Source organism: Gambusia affinis, linkage group LG22, assembly GCF_019740435.1.
Source record: "Gambusia affinis linkage group LG22, SWU_Gaff_1.0, whole genome shotgun sequence".
Taxonomy (NCBI): domain Eukaryota; kingdom Metazoa; phylum Chordata; class Actinopteri; order Cyprinodontiformes; family Poeciliidae; genus Gambusia; species Gambusia affinis.
This window is the reverse complement of record NC_057889.1, coordinates 23,413,257-23,432,571: the sequence shown is the minus strand read 5'-3', so window position 1 is coordinate 23,432,571 and position 19,315 is coordinate 23,413,257. Positions and strand designations below refer to the sequence as shown.

At 39.5% G+C, this 19,315-nt stretch overlaps 2 protein-coding genes across 9 annotated transcripts in view; both read right to left on the bottom strand.

Annotated features, from left to right (window-relative positions):
- dse (dermatan sulfate epimerase) overlaps nt 1–8,435 on the bottom strand; it is a 41,389-nt gene extending 32,954 nt beyond the window's left edge. Inside the window, exons 1-2 of one of the 2 annotated variants that reach the window (XM_044106891.1) lie at nt 8,259–8,435; nt 3,829–4,294 (exon numbers count right to left, since the gene is read on the bottom strand). In XM_044106891.1, coding sequence (XP_043962826.1) covers nt 3,829–4,250 — 422 coding nt within the window. In that variant the 5' untranslated portion in view covers nt 4,251–4,294; nt 8,259–8,435. Of the gene's footprint in view, nt 1–3,828; nt 4,295–8,258 lie in introns of those variants that run through there. The other variant, XM_044106893.1, reaches the window with a different exon arrangement.
- Nucleotides 8,436–10,692: 2,257 nt separating this feature from the next.
- Nucleotides 10,693–19,315, bottom strand: part of nt5dc1 (5'-nucleotidase domain containing 1) — an 88,910-nt gene continuing 80,287 nt past the window's right edge. For 4 of the 7 annotated variants that reach the window (XM_044105944.1, XM_044105950.1, XM_044105949.1 and 1 more), the window contains 4 exons: nt 18,185–18,358; nt 14,192–14,360; nt 13,012–13,105; nt 10,693–12,915 (listed from right to left, as the gene is read on the bottom strand). In XM_044105944.1, coding sequence (XP_043961879.1) covers nt 12,651–12,915; nt 13,012–13,105; nt 14,192–14,360; nt 18,185–18,358 — 702 coding nt within the window. In that variant the 3' untranslated portion in view covers nt 10,693–12,650. The remainder of the gene's footprint in view (nt 12,916–13,011; nt 13,106–14,191; nt 14,361–18,184; nt 18,359–19,315) is intronic. The other 3 variants (XM_044105947.1, XM_044105948.1, XM_044105946.1) reach the window with 3 other exon arrangements.

Genomic DNA, 19,315 nt, shown 5'->3' with positions numbered 1-19,315 from the left:
CAGAAAGCTATTGCTACTTAGCATTATTGCTAATGCTAATTAGCACTAGCAGTGGAAAACCACAAGAGTACTGTGGCGCAGACATGTCAGACCTGACCCTGTTTTTATGTACAGGATAAATAATTTACAGAATAGCTGTGTGACAAAAGGATGGTTTATTATGGTTTTTATGCACACACACACAGACTAGGTTACCATATGAAATGGTAAACGAGATGCACAACAACTCACTGTGATACTCACACACACACCTAAAAGCATGCCAGCAGGCCTGTTATACCAAACCTGTTGGGAGGGTCTGCTGGGAACGTCGCATTACAGCATGCCAGCAGGTCGTGTTACACAAAGCGGGTTACGATAGACCCCATCATTGCACACAAAGGTCAAGAGTGTGACCACTCTATAATTGGAGCACACCCTTTGGTCCCCCTTTTTGAACAGGGGGACCACCACCCCAGTCTGCCAATCCAGGGGAACTGCTTCCAATGTTCATGCAATATTGCAGAGTCACGTCAGCCAACCCAACCCTACAACATCCAGAGCCTTAAGGAACTCCAGCCAAATCTCATCCACCTCCGGGGCCCTGCCACCGAGGAGCTTTTTGACCACCTCGGTGACCTCAACCCCAGAGATTGGAGAGCCCAACCCAGAGTCCCCAGGCTCAGCTTCCTCAACGGAAGGCATGTTGGTGGAATTGAGGAGGTCTTCGAAGTATTCTGCCCACCGGCCCACAACGTCCTGAGTCCAGGCCAGCAGGAGACCAGCCCCACTATAAACAGTGTTGGTGCTGCCCTGCTTCCCCCTCCTGAGACGTCAGATGGTGGACCAGAAACTTGGGCCAAAGAATTGGCCAAAGAATTGGCCCAAAGCCCATATGGCTTTGGGCCAATTCTTTGGCCCAAGTTTTTGCATCAGCAACCACCCGAGCCACATGCTGCTTCGACTGCCGGTACCCATCAGCTGCTTCTGGAGTCCAACAGGCCAAAAAGGCCCGATAGGACTCCTTCTTCAGCCTGACAGTGAAGGTGTCTACCAATGGGTTTGAGGGTTGCTGCCACGACAGGCACCGACAACCCTGCTGCCACAGCTCCGGTAAGCCGCCTTGACAATGGAGGCACGGAACATGGTCCACTCAGACTCAATGTCTCCCACCTCCCCTGGAACGTGTTCAAAGTTCTGCTGGAGATGGGAGTTAAAGCTCCGCCTCACAGGAGAGGTCCGCCAGAGGTTCCCAGCAGACCCTCACAACACATTTGGGCCTGCCAGGTCTGACCAACATCCTCCCCCACCACTGGAGCCAACTTACCACCAGGCAGTGGTCAGTGGACAGCTCCGCACCTCTCTTCACCCGAGTGAAATCAACTAATACACTAGCTCCGGCTCCTTCCCCACCAGAGAGGTGACATTCTATGTCCCAAGAGCTAGCTTCTGCACCCGAGAATCGGACCGCCAGGGTCCCCTCCCTCTGCCACCACCTATCACACCCTGCACCCGATCCCTTTGGCCCCTCCCACAGGTGGTGAGCCCATTGGAAGGGGGACCCATGTTTCCTCTTCAGGCTGAGCCCGGCCGGGCTCCATGGGTAAAAGCCCGGCGACCAGGTGCTCACCAACGTGCCCCACCTCCAGGCCTGGCTCCAGAGTAGGACCATTAGGTTTTCTTAGAAAAACAGAACTATTTTCTGTGCAGTGGTTTTCAGGTGGTGTAACGAGAAACTCAACACAAAACTTCCCTGTTTTCTGAAGAATTTCTTTTTGGAGGTGACTCTATAAACAACTATAGCAGACTTGAGTATCTAACAGCACAAATAGCAAACCATGCTCAGACATGTCTGTCAGTCAGTTCTTTCTCAGCTCCCACATCCAGGCAGATTTTCTGTGCCCCACTCACAGCAAAGCCCATATCATTCCCAACATAACTGCAATTGCTTCTAGAGTTCAACAAACTTTGAAAGCAGAGAACAGCCGAAAGTACAGAAATTGTGGAAATATTCTCTATATACACTAAGATGATCAAGTCTGTGCTTAGTAAAAGGTCCACTTTTTTTTACCTAAGCATTTAGATCAGGTGGAAGGTGCAGCGCCGGAGTTATTTGCAGTCTACTTTGGTTGAGAGGAAAATGTCGAGAAGTACCACCCTACTCCCAACTTGTACTGAGACAATATGGGTTGTTCTGCTTAAGAATGTCAGTAGCATTTGCAACTCAGTTGTATTCAACGACTTAAACTTTTTGTAGTTCTTTGAATCAGTTGTATTTCTGATTCAAAGAACTACATCAGGTTCTAAAAGGATGACTTGTCCCAAGACACATTTATTACAAAATAGTCAGCCCTGTAAAAGGAAAAAGTCCTCCCTGAATTTCCTGGACAAATCCTTGATGTATATTTGTTAGTGAAGCTGTCATGTAACACTGTTATATCACTGCATGGACTATAAACAGGAATCAGAGCCATGTGAAATTGTCCTTGAATAGTCTCTATTCAACCTGAGATTCAGTTTTGACTACTCACAGAATTGCTCTAGGCTCCCCAATAAAAGTGTCCTAATGGACACTGGCAGAAATCAAACCCTTAAATCTTACCATTGAAAAATACAATGGGAAAAAGCCACGTGGGTAAGGGTTAGACCGGTGTGGGTTAAGGGGTTCAAATAACTTTTAGGAGTATTATTATTATGATGTAGCTTTTGCTTTACTTGAGTAATTATATTATGAAGTATTGCTATTCTTACTTGGTTAAAACATGTTTTAACCAAAAATTGCCCGGGCAGACAGACACACACACCTGCAGTTTTTGTTAAAGTTTCATAAGTTTTATATTGAAAGAAACTGATTTGGGAAAAAAATTATTTTGTCTAATTTTGTAATTTTTTGCTACTTATATGAATTATTGTACTTTTGATCCTTAAAATAACAAAATTTCCACTTAGCTTTATAATTTGAAACATCTGATTAGGTAATTTTAAAATATTATATAATTAATCATTTCATCAGTTACTTATACATGAGTACTTGACTTTTTACCAAATGCTCTTTTACTCTTACTTGAATAATTTCTTGAACGGCTACTTTTTACTTTTAGTTCAACACAAATATGTTGAAGTAGTGCTATTCTAATTTGAATTAAAATATTTTGTATTCTACCCAAAAATGAATTTACCATTTGCTCTACCCACCTCTGACTATTCAGCACACATCTGAACATTTCATTTCCTCTTCCTGGAGGAGTGGGGGAGGGGACGTGCTGCAAACAGCTGCTCAACATATTTCCTAAACTACAGCTTTTTCTGCCCCAAAAGAAGCTTTACTAGAGTTCTACCCACAGAAGCACATGAGAACACGCTGGAGACTATGACAGGAGACTGTGGAGAAGACATCTTCATCAGGTCCACCACCTCCAATCCTTTTCTGAACCAGACATTGTTTACTCTAATGCTCTAACACCAGAACTTAACCTTACCCCATAATCCTAGCCTTTACATCCAACCATATCCCATACCCTGTAACCTTTCCCCTAACCCTAATGCTAAACTCAAACTACAGTGATAAGTGGTTAGTTGTATATCAATAGCAGACGGCCAGTCATGAACCAGAAAAGGAGTGGGACAAGTTTACTGTTGCATAATGTGCCAGCTGGAAAGAATGTCTTGAAGAATTAGAAGGTGTTTCAGCCTGTGGTGCTGAGAGACTACAACTGCTTATTATTGAATTAGTGGATGGAAGGAAGGAAGGAAGGAGGATACCATTTAACATTCACTTTCAGAGTGACCACACCTTTATACATCAGTTCACATCTGATTGTTACAAGTAAATTAAAACAGAAAATCTACCAACTAGGCTGAGCCGCCATCCTCTCCATGTAGTCCTTGGCCAGGTCGAGGGCCCCGGCCCTGTGCGGGTATAGCAGGCAGAACATGGACAGCACACCCAAATTGTTTCCATAGACCTCATTCCAGCGGGCGGTGAACTCTGTGGGGCTCCAAGGGGGCAGGTACTCCTCTGGGTGCTCCAGCATGGTCTCCCCGGCCTCTCGGATCCTCCTGGCCATCTGCCGATGAGTTCCTGCCGCTGCGTACTGGAGCTCCTCCACATCCCCACGGCTGAAGTACAACATGGGATGACTGTCATAGTTGCCTCCCATGAAGGGAATTCCGCCGGCAGGGTCCACTTCAGCTGCGGGAACTGGAGCAAGCAGGGGCCACAGCAGTCTTATGAAGAAGACTGTGGGGGCCCCTCGGGTGTGGGTTCTCATCGTCTCATCAGAGAGGGGACTGCTGCATTGCCGAAGAAGTTCAGCTGAGAGGGAGAAAAGAGGATTAGGGAAGGCCAGCCAGAGTTTTCGTACAAAAGCCCTGCATTCCTTGAATAATGAGTTCCAGCTGTAGGCCTGATGATGCAGGCTTTCCATACTCATATCTGCCATTACTGAGCTGTGTCATAAATGCCTGCAGATACATTATTCTGGTTAAGACAAGCAAACCTTAAGTCAAACCCTCCAACTTCACAATGACCCAAAAGTTCTGCTCGGAACTGGCCAGGAAATTCCATGACTTATTTCAAGTTTTGGCTCAGTGGAAAAGTTCAGATGGGATCCAAATGATTTTAAGACAGGAGTCAGGAATCCCAGTACACATAAAATTTTAACACAAGATGACATGTAAAGCTGGTATTCCTCCTCAAGCTAATTTGACATTTGACCCCTGAAGAGGTTACATTCCTTTGTGGTGAACACGAGGCTGAAGAGTGGGGACTAATTTATCGCACTGAAGTATCACTAGGAGGATAATCACCTTGAGTTAAAAATGACTGGACAGATTTCAAATTAGGTCACTAAAACAGCTACATTTATCCTTGTAGACGGTGAGAGATTTAGTTATTAGGGTTATTAAAAGGGTCCGTTTTCTGTCAGTTCTATGTCTTTTAAATGGTTCAAGATTTGCCCTTAAAAACCAACATATTTGAATATTACACTTGATAGTTCACTTGCAGCCACTACCCGTAATAGAATAAAAAAGCTTTATTCACATTGCCATGGACTGAAATCTTTGTACATTGCTAAAGATTGAGCTAAAAAACAATTAGATTTTACATGTGCTTCAATACTGATAATGCAGTCTCAAATATGTATCTTGAGCTTTGTTACTCTGTTAAAATGAATGTGTAAAGCATATGTTCACAGAATTTGTGGGAGAGAATGAGAGACTATAATATTGCAGAAGGTTCCTACTTAGTCAATCCCCCATTTTACACCTAGACATTCTCATATCATTCATTCCTACTTTTATTTCATACCTGTTTCAGATCTATGTACTGAAATCAGAACCCATAAGAAGATTTTCTTCTAGTAGACCATGAGTATAACTTTAAAAATTAATTACATTTTTTTTAGTCAAAGCAGTGATAGGCATCAACTGATCCTTGGCAAAACAACAAAATGTGTGAGAGTATAAAAGGCCACAAGAGCCTAATGAAACCACACTAAATGTAGAGCTATGACATTGTGTTGATTCTGACAGCGAAAGAAGGAGAAAAGAAAACTAGCACCTTTTCACTACATTCAGTCAGGGGAAAAAAAGGTGAAATTCACCGATTTTTCCACTCAGTACATTGAAATAACCAGAACCACTATCCAAATATGGAGAAGCAGCGTTTAGCCTCTATGTACCACAAATGTGGAACAAACGTCCAGAAAACTGCAAAACAGCCCAAACACTGAGTTTCTTTAAATCAAGGCTCAAAACATACCTATTTAGATTTGCCTTTGATTAATAGTATGTTGAACAATAATCAACATATTTTATATGTATTTGCTTGATGACTTTGATAATGGCATTTGACAAAATGTAATATTTATTGTTTGTTTCATAATAAATGACTATATGTTGTTTTTATGATTATCTTTAAAAACGATAATTATCTTTGTTGAAATTGATTAATAGGAACTTTTCACTTTGATTATAGCTCATAACCCATATAAGGAGGCTTTAGTCCTTGACGTGGCTGTTGTAGGCTTGACTCCCGACCTGATGACCTTTTCTGCATGTCTTCCCCATTTTTCATTACTCACCTTCCTGTCTAACTACACTAAAATAAAGGTCACTTGAGCCAAAAACACTTTAAAAATATATTTATTTGTTTACTTCTTTATTTAGTTTATTTGAAATAATTTGAGTAAGACTGACTAAAAGTTGTCAAGTTAAACCAACTTAATAAATTAAGTTGGATGAACTGAATTACTTGTTACCAATTCAAGAAATTCAATTAAGTTGGTTCAACTATTTTCTTTTGTCTGTGTAGAATATCCAATGACTTTATTTTACTCAAAAACAGACTTTGGTGTTTCCAAAAACATTTTAAAAAACCCACAAACTTATTTTAGATGTTTGTGGCAGAGGTGACCATAGTCCGTCTTCCTGTCAAGCTAATGTTGAATAAAGAGATGTCAGATATTACTGTGTTGATGATGTAGCCTTTGTCCATGCTGCACATGCTCTACAATGCACCTACAATTTCATCTGCTTTTTAAATTCATTTCTTCAATTTGGTACAAAAAAATCGTTTGTTTCTTGAAATATTTTATCCTTAGTTTATTTTTTTAAGATGTTTTGAGAAAATTCAGTGTAATTCTTCACGATTTTAAATTTTTTAGACCACGTGACAATAACTGTAATAAAGATATGCTCTATTTTATTATTATTAACTATTATTATTATTATTATTATTATTAATCTGTAACTGCGTTAGATGTAAATGAATCTGCTTTACTAAACACGGAAACTATATATATATATATATATATATATATATATATATATATATATATATATATATATATATATATATATATATATATATATATATATATATATATATATATATAGTATGTTTGGACACACCTTCTCATTGAATTCAATTAGAAGGTGTGTCCAAACTTTTGGTCTGTACTCAGTGTTCCAAATTATTATGCAAATTGGATTTAAGTGTCATAAAGATACATTTTTTGTTGTTCTATTAAATTTATAGATTGTATTGTGTGTCAGGGCTCTTTGAATGACTATAATTAATTTCAGAGAGCTGGTTGATTAGTTTGTCTGGTGAGCTCAATTAAAGGAAATCTACTTAAGAAGGATGTTCCACATTATTAAGTAGGCCACAGGTTTAAAGCAAGATGGGAAAGAGAAAGGATCTCTGCTGATGAAAATCGTCAGATAGTGTCATGCTGTATGACAAGGTATGAAAACATTAGATATTTAATAAAAACTGAAGCGTTATCGTACTGTGAAGAGATTTGTGGCTGATTCAGAACAAAGATGGGTTTGTACAGATAAAGACAGAATGAGGACGGTTTCTGTTAGACAAATTCCTTGGATTAAGAGAGCAGCTGTTAAAATACTCTTACAAAGCAGCAAACAGTTATTTGAAGCTGCTGGTGCCTCTGGAACTTCAAGGTGGAGGATCCTCCAGAGGCTTGCAATGCATGAACCTACTATTCAGTCACCCCTAACCAGAGCTCACAAGTAGAAACAGTTGCTGTTTCCATTTGCAGTTCTTTATAATGCATAACATGTTTAGAAAATCTGCTGTGCATGATAATTTGGAACAGTGAATTTTGAGTTTTTTTAATTTTGAAAAGAAAAATATTGTTCTCATGCAGAGCTTTGTTCAGTAAAATTTGATTTATACTGTAATAGTTCATGACTTGAAAATTGTACTGGCCATTTAAGAAAATCTGAGAAAATATCACTTGCATAGTAATTTGGAACATAATGTGTATATAAAGTTGAGTGTGTAATAATGAAACTACAGTTAATCGGGTTTCCGCGTTACTCACTAGAAGTGGGATTCCTCTGAGCTTTTGTCACAGTGAAGGGCATATCTGTTTATTAACTAAATCACTAAAACCACGATGAATACCCGACTTCCATCATCGGTCCTCCGGCTCCACCGTGGACCCGAACGGCACTAAACAGAACTACTTGTTTCATGAGAAGCCTCCCCTTCCGCCGCTGTCTGACGACCTTTTCTTTCTCCAACTTTCATCTTCTTACTCCCTTCTTTCTGAGACTCTCTTTTAACATCTCACACCTTTATCACTCTCCGTGACTTTTCAGTTTCAAACTAACCACTCACGCAAAAACAACCCAATATTTAGCCGAGATTCGTGGTCTTGGTAAGCCGCATCCACAACACACAGGCAACCCCGCTCCCGTCGACCATGAAAAGCCTTCGGCAGTAGAGGAGGAGAACTTGGTCAATTTACCTGTCAGAAGAAAGCCCAAAGCCCAAAGCCCGACCTGGAAGCCATGTTCCGCCGTCTCTCCAGATGCGACTCCAGCTGGATCACCGATAGGTTGGACCGGCGCTGATTTGGTGTTCGGAAACGGACCGAAGTTATGGAGTGAAGGAAAGTCTGAGGGGAGGGAGCTCCGTGCTGGGGAACGAGGAGGGGCAGCAGGGGAGACAGGCTTCATGAAGAGCTGATGAAGGAGAGCGGGAGTCCTCCTCCCATGGCCCTCAACTAAAGCTGCTCACTTACTCTGTCATTCCACGAGACAGCTGCTCAAATGGATTTAATCAAAAACATCCAAAATCTTCTTCAATAACCATAATTAACTTGGTGACTTCATAAAAGTTCACTTAAATCTGTGTTTATTACACAAGTTATAAATATGCATCTGTGTTAATTTCTTTGAGCAATATTATTGTTGGTTTGTTGGGTGTATGGAGTTAAATTTGTTTCACAATTATTCAATTAAAAAAAACATAATTTCAATAAAAAATAAAATAAAATTGTGATCAAAACTTTTGGAATAGTAATGATTTTTTTAAATAAAAAAATGGTTTAAAAAACGATTTTAAAAAAATTAAAACCACTAACTGTTGGCTCATGAAGTGAAAAAGTTATTTACAAAAACTTTTATTTGCACGTCAGAAATCTTTGGTTGCGATTTTCTATTTTTTGGATGCGTTTCTCAAATTTTTGCTTGCGATTCTCACATGAACATCCTGGGCAGAGCCTAAAAACGAAAGATGTAAGACGTGTCCCTATTGGTTAGCGCTGACTAAAGCGGATGCCTCAGACTCTCTCACACCTCAGAACTGCAGAGCTTGGTGCTTTGCTTTGGTGATGGTACACAGAATGTGAATAGTAAGTCATCTTAACAAAATTAAAGTGTCCACGCTTTTTTTAAAGAAGAAATCTTACGCAACTTCCCGTTATCATATTGTGCTAGTTAATGTTAAGATTAAGTAAAGTTCCCCTGTCTTTATGCTGAATTCGTTTACCAGCGCTCTTTTGTTGTGTTGCAAAATATCAAATGTATCAGAAAAAAAATACGTGTCGAATTATATGCAATATGCCAATGTTATTTTATTAAATTAAATTGGTGTTCTCCTAATTCCCTATTCCAGTATGAGCAGCAGAGTGCAACTGCAGCAGGACAGTGTGTAACTGAACAGAGCAAGTCCCCCAGCTCCTATGGAGGATCAGAACATGAGGATGGAGAGATCACAAAGTGTCCAGTCAGAGATGGACAGGTAGGAAAGAAAGTGTTGCTTTTAAGGCCCAGGTGTATTTGGTTAACTATATTTCTGTAAGTCAGTTTCTTTGATGGTTTTTAAACTAATACCTCTTCTATATTCCATTTTTCAAATTAATTGTAGGACAGATAATGGGCATATCCTATACTGTGTCTGCTAGTACTTTAAATTTATTTCAACTACATACTTTTACAAGAAAATTCAGATTTTAATATGCATTTTCTTAGTGCTAAATATTTTAATTTACTCTTACCCAGGGACAGCTGGTATAAGTGGGCCAATATGGCTACGCCCACCCTGAAGTTGGGGCCGGACTGGGATTGTGGATATCCAAATCCAGCAAAGAGATAAACGGCAAAACGAGAGTTTCTCAGTAACTTGGTTTAAACGAAAGGAGTGGCAAGTGTAGCTAAGAAATCTCTTTTCTGCTTTCTGTGTTTGCTCTTTGGAGGAGACAGTTGTTAACCTGAAACATTTGTCGGAAAAAATAAAAAAACAGAAATTCAGCACTAGCCACATTGGAAACAGTGTGAAATTGTCCGTGTTGGTCCGGCTCAACGTCGCCTGTCAACTGGATGAGGGCCACCGCATTGCTGCACAATGAGCTGCTGAGAAAAAACCAGACATGCATTATCCCTGATTGTGGATGCTGTCTTTAGCCGCCCTCATACAATGCTTCACATCCCTTTGTGCTGCCTTTATCTTCTCCTTATCTTTAGTCCTGAAAGCTGCTTTCTTCTGGTTGAGGACAGCCTCGACTCCTTGTGTTACCCATAAAGTTTGTGATGTTGAGACAGTCTCTCAGGGCTCCTCCACTGCAGGAGTCCATCTTCTGATGGAGCGAGTGGAGATACCCTGCCTCTGTACCAGGGTGTGGGGCTGTACGTACACCGGTTTGTGGTTTGAATTGCCCAGTGGGGGAAAGAGCAACCTTATATCCATCTTTTACATTGCTGTACAGTAAATCAGTTATCCTGTTTTTCCTGGTGGGCCAATCAATATTGTTTCAATGTCAGGCTACAACATGGATTCAGTGTGTATGCCTAATATTGTTTCAACGTTGATTCACTCTTTATTTTTCTATATCGGATGTGACTCCAAATGAAAGTCATGATTCTGTCTATAGAACAAAAACAAACTAGAACATAAAAAAGTGTAAAAATCACAGAACATTTTATTTAGTCGGCAGCAATACCTTAACACCTAAACACAGAAATAAATGTCCTCTGCCTTTCAAGATCTAAGACCACCAATAAGACCAACATAAGGCAAATGTGAAAATAATTTTCATGTCAGATGAAAGATGTACAGGTACAATCACAACAACTGTATGCAAAAAACCCTTAAACACACAGTACAACCAACAATTCACATTGGATGACCAATCTGACATCCGCAATGCTGACTGTTTAGGGGCAAAAATCTTGTCCCTTCAATTGTGAGAAGATTTCCATTTTGAGGGGACTCTCCCATGTATGTGTTCTGGGTGTATAACCCATCTTTTCACAAATACTGGAATATACTAAGGAGAACCAATAGAGCAAATGGACAAACCAAGAAGGCCATAGTCAACTGATGACACAGAATCGATCCAGAAGTGGCTATTTATTTTTGGCACAGTAGGTTTGAATGATTAACAGTATGGCAGTGAATTCTCAGCAGTCATTAGATTTTCCAGTGTTTCAGACCTCACTGGCCTTTCTCTTTGCCAGTGTACATTGTCAGAAACAATTCCCTCATTTCAGTATAGCTGTGAAATAAACCAACGAACATGTTAGTCTGTCTTGTTCCTTGATGAAGGGACAATATGGTTTCTTAATCAAGGTTTAAGTGGTGTGTTACAAGCAGTTCAAATTTATTTCAAATTAAATCAAAAAATACTTTATTGATCTCCAAAGAGAAACTGAATGTTGTTGTAACTCGTTAATTCAGATGAACTGGCACGTTATACAAGACCTCCACAGATTACATAATGGAAATCAGACATGGGTATTGAACAAAGTACAAACTCCATCGAGTGCTTGTAATGATGTCTTCACTCAGTGTTTTAACTGTCTGGCTGTGCAATAAGAGCAGTGCTATTGTGCACAGTACGCTGTCTGTTAATCTGAGAAATAAGTTACATACTGAGGAATACATACCTGACTTTGTATTTGAAGAACTGATTGCATGTGGATAACTAGCTTGGAGGTTAGGACTGGTTAACCAAGGCTTGTTGAGTAAACACTTTTTTGTGGCATGTCAGTGCTGGCATGTTCCTTTAGTTGCACAATCCCATTGGCATGTTTTTAAACACACATATTTTTGTGATTTTCCCTGATTTATCTGTATGGCAGAAAAGATTGAAGTGATCCTCAAAAGGAATGAGGGGTTCCTTAAACCAAAAGGGGGTTTTGACTGTTTATACACCCAAAAGTTCAGGTGTTTAGAATCTGGGTTCAGAGAACCAACCAAATGAAACGATTAATAGAATTTATAGATCTTAGTCCCTTTGGATGTGTAGACACCATGATCAACTATATAGTTCAAGGTTAATCACAAGTCATGCTAATCATTTCCAAAATACACTCCATGTGGTTAAGATTAACCTCAACAATTCTTAATATCCACCAAAATACTTATGCAAACTTGAGTGATCCTAGCATTTTATGGCAAGACTTACTGCAAATGGACATAATAACCATTCAAAGGTCGGTTAAAGCATGTTTTAGTGCACACATGAATAAAGTACACATGGTCCACATCTCTAAATAAGCACCCAAAAAGCACGCCACCTTAAAATAATATTGAGGACATTCAGTATATTCTTCTGTCTTTCAATATAACCATGAAGAGACCTACATGTCCACCTAACACAAAAAAGGAAAACATTGTGCCCATTGTGTGGCAACAGTAACATCCACAGAGCAAGTTTTACCTCATCTGAAGGTTACTAAAATATAAACCATCATAAAAAAAAGACTTCACAAAAACAGTGTTGCACACAATGAACTGGGATGTGAAGGTATGAGTCCTCCAGTTCAGCACACAGCAGAACTTGTTATTGAGGTAATCAGTTCACGGTAAGAGAGACGAGCAAAAGTTTACCTTTTTTTAGAGCAGATGGGAGGGATCACCTGTTTAAAACAAGACAGGAATAGACACACACACACACACACACACACACACACACACACACAGACACGCAAATAGTGTTTTCTTGTATTTTCATAGGTTTGGGACACTGAACCACAAAACAACTTTCGAATGTAGGTGTCAATACAGATTTACTGTGGCTTACATTCACATGGTTTATCTGAATGGGTGAGGAGTGAACACACCCCGCAACACCAGGGTTGACTGGAAAACTACAAGCAAAAAAACAGAGGCACATTCCTCTTTTGAGGCAGAGGGGTTAAGGAGGATTTATTTTTCTCTTCATTATTATTCTGTTTTCTACCACAACATCCCTTTTTTAAGACAGATTCTCACACCTCTTCAAGACAGAATCTGGAGGCTTCGGGTAGTAGCCGATAGTGCAGGGCTTGTCCGGGGAAAACCTGGGAAACTTGTAATCCAGGGGAAGATCTAGACAGAAGAAAAAGATGGTGATTGAGTGTCTGGCTTGCTCCGGATTAATAGATTAATAATTGGTTATTGATTAACGGTTCAAGATTCGATAGTGAAATGCACTTTGTGTTGTGCACATGCAGTAAATGTTCACGTCAGCATAGATAGAACTTAGCTGTATCTCTCAGACACCACACTATTCATCTGAAACTGAAAAATGTCCTGGGTGAATTTTCATATAGATTGAGTTAATAAGGTAGTATCAGTAAACATCGCTGACATGTTTCCAGGCTGATGGTGCCGAGTTCATGGTGGAGGTTGCTTTCCTTTATTTAAGACCCATTCTACAGCACTGTGTTGGAATTTGGAACCAATTTTATGCGCGGCTTCACATCTGTGTCTGGTTCAATTACTGCTTTGATTTGTGTGAACATCTCTGTGTTGGAACAGAATGATGGGAATGTTTGATGTGGCTGTGTGAGGTTTTATTTTAACCACTGAATCTTTAACATCAAGCTGTGATTTCCACACACACTCAACACGATGAGTTTTCATGCTGCATCTTCATACCATATGGACAGATTTACAAGAAGTAGCATGTATATGTTTGTTCTGTTCTAGTGGAAGAAAATCAAAGGTAATCTGACAGTTTTCTTGAATACTGACACAATAAACATATATTTGTCCTGTTTTTGAAGTAAGCTGATTTTTGCAACGCCACCTTTTGTATTAGTTTTTCCAAGTATAATTTGTGGTTTCTTTGATGGCCTACAGCATGTCCCAGCGTTAGCGAATTGCTAATGTAAAATGCTGCACAAACACAAAGATTATCATGACAGGTCTACCTGTATGTTTTAATCTGTCTGTACATACAAATGATTTTTAATGTGGAGCAATAACCATTCTCAAAGTTGTCAGAATAGACACCAGTGGTGGCTTTGATTTGCTTCAAAAGGAATATAAATTTATATATATAACCAGTACAGACCAAAGGTTTGGACACCCCTTCTAATTGAACTCAATTAGAAGGTGTGTCCAAACCTTTGGTCTGTACTGTATTTTTTACAGATATTTCTGTAACTGCTATGTTTTTACCCCACCTACCTGCTATGTGCTCCACACTGGGGATCGCCATGGTACTGTATGTGTGAATACAGTGACAGCACCAGGTCAGCTTCTGGTGCTCCTCGTCGCCCCCTTCGCTTTTGTGCATGTCAACAAAGTAGGACCCCCACTGGTTAGACACGGCAGAGGGTGACTTCATGCCTTGCTCCTGCAGAGACATTTCACACACAAAACAAACTGCACTACTTTGTTTGAAGACTAATTTTGAGACAAGTTCAGCCATGTTTCAGGGAGCTCAGAATTCCAAAGAGCCCAGACTTCAAGCTTTTGTCAACAAACCAAGAGTCAGAATTGGCCATAGAGACCAATTCTGAAATAGCATGGAGAACAGGAGCTTTAAAAAAATGGTTGCAGGAAAAGCTCTGACACTAACACTGACAGCAAGCTTTTAATCATTTTATAATATCATAAATTGCAATCTGATCTTTTTGGGTCATTTGACCTCTTTTGAATATCTGGTTATTGAGGTAAAAGGCTGTAAACAAATTTCACTGTTGTCTTTGAAAGTACAATCTCCATTGACTCACTTAGCAAAACAGCTATTATCATAAAATGTTCTTTCACAGACAACAGCAGAAACCTTTCATCAAATCTATTATTTCACCCCGCCCTTATGTCACAACCATGCAAATGAGTTGGGAGATAACTTCCATTCTAAAATTTAAGGTATCATTGATTCCATCGCTCCCATTAAAGTGAAGGCTGTGTCTTCTAGGAATAAGTCTCCAGGGAGAAATGTGTCAACAGGTAGATCTGCAAGAACACTTTTCTGAATGGAAATGGTGTAAAACTCGACTTCACGTTTAAAAAAAAAAAATGAAATCTACAAAGAAAAACTGCGTAGCACTAAAACATGCAAGGGAAACGTTCTTTATGAAAATCATAAACAAAACATTAAGAATGCTCGAGCTTTCTTTGCAATAGGTGACAAGTGGTGTATTCACTGCTGGGTTTGTGAGCTTGACCTGCAATCAAACAGGGCCTGCAATGAATTTCCCAACTTCTTTGCAGAGAAAATAAAAAAAATTACAGAATTAATCTGCACATCCACACAAAATTCAGTACCAATGTTAAACCCAGAGAAATGCCAAAAGAAATTACTAAATTTCAACAAAACTATAAAAGCCTAGAAGAAATTATGAATCAATAAAGCTCCTCTTGTTGCTGTCTTGATACCCTACCTACACCTTTTCTTAAGAAAGGTCTGGCTGTCATTGCAAATGACCTGATTCAAATAGTAAATTCATCTTTTTTATTGGGCGTTTTCCCTCACGCTTTAATAACTGAAGTTATCAAACCCCTGATGAAGACAAATCTGGACAAATAACTACTTCAGAATTACAGGCCAATCTCTAACCTCCCATTCATCAGCAAAATTATTGAAAAAGCTGTCAGTTTAGTAAATATCTTTAAATATCTTCCTAATGATAACTGCTTTGATGTCTTTCAGTCTGGTTTCCGTGGTTACCATAATACTGAGATTGCCCCCATTAAAGTGTTCAACAACATCCATACAAAAACAGACCACTGATAAATAAAAATCTGGACAAATCAGTTGACAACTGTCGGGACTGTCGGGTTCAAAGCTCAACTGGTTCAAATCTTATGAACAAGGAAATGCCGCTTCTCCTCGTTTGGTTCTGGTTCTGGGGATGCAGAGCAGAACCAGAAGACCTGAGAAGTCTGGAAGGTTGATACAATAACAGCAGATCTTTAATGTATTGTGGTGCTAAACCATTCAGTGATTTATAAACTAACAACAGTATTTTAAAGTCTATTCTTTGAGCTACAGGGAGCCAGTGGAGACTTTAAAACTGGTGTTATGTGCTCTATCTTCCTGGTTTTAGTGAGAAGCGAAATGCAGCATTTTGGATCAGCTGTAGCTGTTTGATTGATTTGTTGGACAGACCTGTGAAGACGCTGTTACAATAATCAATACGACTGAAGATAAACACATGGATGAGTTTCTCTAGATCTGGCTGAGACATTAGTCCTTTAATCCTGGAAATGTTCTTCAGGTGATAGAAGGCCGTCTTTGTGACTGTCCTAGTGTGTCTTAAAGGATCCGACACACTAGGGAACACCCTCTTTAGGGCGTAGCTTATACAGAGGCAAACGGAGGAAGTTACCAAGTGTTGCTTGTTGCCATTTCATCCTGCTAACTCCTAAAGGTAGCTTGAGAAATGGACCAGCTGTATTTTGGTATTATAAATGGAATTCATGAATTCAACTCACTGACTCTTTCCCAACCTCATACATCAAGAACTTAGCATGGAGAATGGTTAAATTATACCACAATTATCTTCAACTGAACAGAAACAAAACTGAAGTTGTCTTTGGACCTAAAGAGGATCGATCTAGAGTCAATGAACAACTTCAGTTATTACAGCTAGAAACCAGCGATCAGGCCTGAAATTTAGGTGTAATGATGGACTCTGACCTGAACCTCCAGTACCACATAAAGACAGTTATAAGTCGGCCTTCTATCAGGATTAGAGGACTAATGTCTCAGCAAGATCTAGAGAAACCTATCTATGCGTTTATCTGTAGTTCCGATGATTACTCCTACAGTGCCTTTACAGATCTGCCCAAAACAATTTGTCAGCTGTAGCTGATCCAGAACACTGCTGCCCGCGCTTTCACTAAAACTAGGAATATAGAGAACATCACCCAGAACTAAAATCCTTACACTGACTCCCTGTAGCTCAGAGAACAGACTTTAAAATACTGTTGTTAGTTTATAAATCACTGAACGGATGTGTTGGCACCACAATACATAAAAGATCTGCTGTTGTATCAACCTTCCAGACTACTCAGATCTTCTGGTTCTGGTTCTGGTTCTGGTCTGCTTTACGTCCCCAAATCAGAATTGATTGAAATCAAAACCAAATATGGAGAAGCCACATTCAGCTTCTATGCACCACAAATCTTGTTTCCTAATCCATAGGGTTCACTATCCCAAATTCCCAGAAGACTGCAAAACATCTGAAACACTGAATGCTTGTAAATAGAGCCTCAAACCCACCTGTTTAGAGTTGAAACATTATCAATGAAACAATCAACATTTTGATGTGTAATGACTGCACTTGACAATTGTTGACTGTGTTTTCTACATCTTTGTATTTTCCTTTGTGTGTTTTTATAATGCAAGGCACTTTGAGCTGCCTTATTGCTGAAATGTGCTAAACATTATTGTATTATATTTTCAATACAATACAATAATGTTCACTGATTAATTCATTATCTTGTAAAAGACCCAGAGACGACTCATTGGTAATTCCCTTTCCAATCCACCTGATTTGTTCTAAAATCTCCTGATATTTTAAGAAATTCATGTGCAATGTGCTTTAACTAGATTCCCACATGCAAGAGAAAGAGGATCTCAGCTTCACTGATCCTCCACCATACATAACTCGCTTTCTGTCATACTAAACTGACCTGCAGTGTTTGCTGTCAAACATTTTTCTTTCCTACCCAACTGTATGTTGTAACAAAAAAGCTTGGACTTATCTTTGCTTTCAGAGCCAGGTTATGCAACTGAAACACAAATATCACACATCTTAAAGGGGAATGTTGGGGTTGCCCCATGTGCTGCGGCTGCATTTCTCTCAGGAAGTAGACGGTCAGTTGGGTCAATCCTAATGGAGCTGAATGTGACTTCCTCTCTAAATCAGACACACAGTGACACATAAGACTGTGATGCAGAGGAAAAATAGGGAAGTCAAGCCTTCGTCTGCCACATTTGTGCTGACTTTTCATTCTGCAAATTAGAACTGTGTTGATTAATATCATCTGCTGCTGTGTGACACAAAAAGCTGCACTGTGTAAAAGTTTCCTTTCTACGTGGTTCATTTCCATTTGTTTTACACATTTTCAGCAACATTCATTTTATGGAGATTTTCAAACAAGGTGGAGGGTCTGGAAGAACAATGGTTGCTAAATGGAAACAGCTTCCTCAGTCATCAGACTTACCTCAAATTTTCCCCTTTTCTCCTGCGGCTCCACCTGAGTCTTGTTGGACAATGCTGCATCACTCTTCGGGACGCCCTCCCCCTCCATTTCTTCCACTATCATTACAGTCTCCCACTTCCCAAAGGTGGTGGCAGGGAATATGTCTGACCTCATGCTATCTCCAAAATACGCCACCTGCAGATTCAGAAGGACAAAGCACCGTTTCATTTCAGCCATCTCACAGGGACCCTGCTCTCAGGAGCAAGTAAAAGGAACCACAACAATGTCTCTAGAATGAGAGCCTTGCAAAAATATCCACACGTTTTGAGTACCTTCACACTTTGTCCTGTTACAGTCTCAAGTTTGAATAAAGTTAAATGAAATAGTGAAATGGAAAAATATGTCTGGTTTTCTAAATTATTTACCAATACAAAAAGGGTGGTGTGCATCTGTATCAAGTCCCCTTGCTTCAACACTTTTGTCTTTTGGGGTTTGTCTCTACCAATGTTACACTTCTGGAGAAGGAATTTTTCGCTCATTCTTGGGTATAGTGAAGAGCTCAGACCAGAGCCTTCAGAAATTCATAAATACAGTTACAAAGTCAGCCTTCAATCACCTGAAGAACATTTCCAGCTTTAAAGTAGTAACGTCCCAGCAAGATCTAGAGACTCATCCAACCTTCCATCTCTAAATCAAGGATAAAAAAACTATTTGTTTTGATTTACAAGAACTGGAACAAAAGTAATGTTTGTTGCTGTTTCATAATTACTTACTGTATGATGTTTTGATTGTGTAAGGCACTTTGAACTCTTGTTGCTGAAATGTGTGACACAAAATACATTTAATTTGACTTTGACTATCTCATTTTAATATGAAAATGCTGTGACGCAAATACGCCATCCACTTCAGCTGCATACTTTGTGTTTTTGTTGTACTGGAAGATAAACCCAGTCTCAACCTCTCATTAAAGAAAGAAATCGATCTTCACATCATTTTTGCATTACCACGGTATGAATTTGACACCACCATTTATCTGTATAATTGCCTTGAAATGAAAAACTGAGTAAACATCACACATAATAAACATCACTGAAGTAAAGAAGCTACTTGTACTGTCTGACAAGTAGAATGAGCCCCCACTGAGTTATGTAT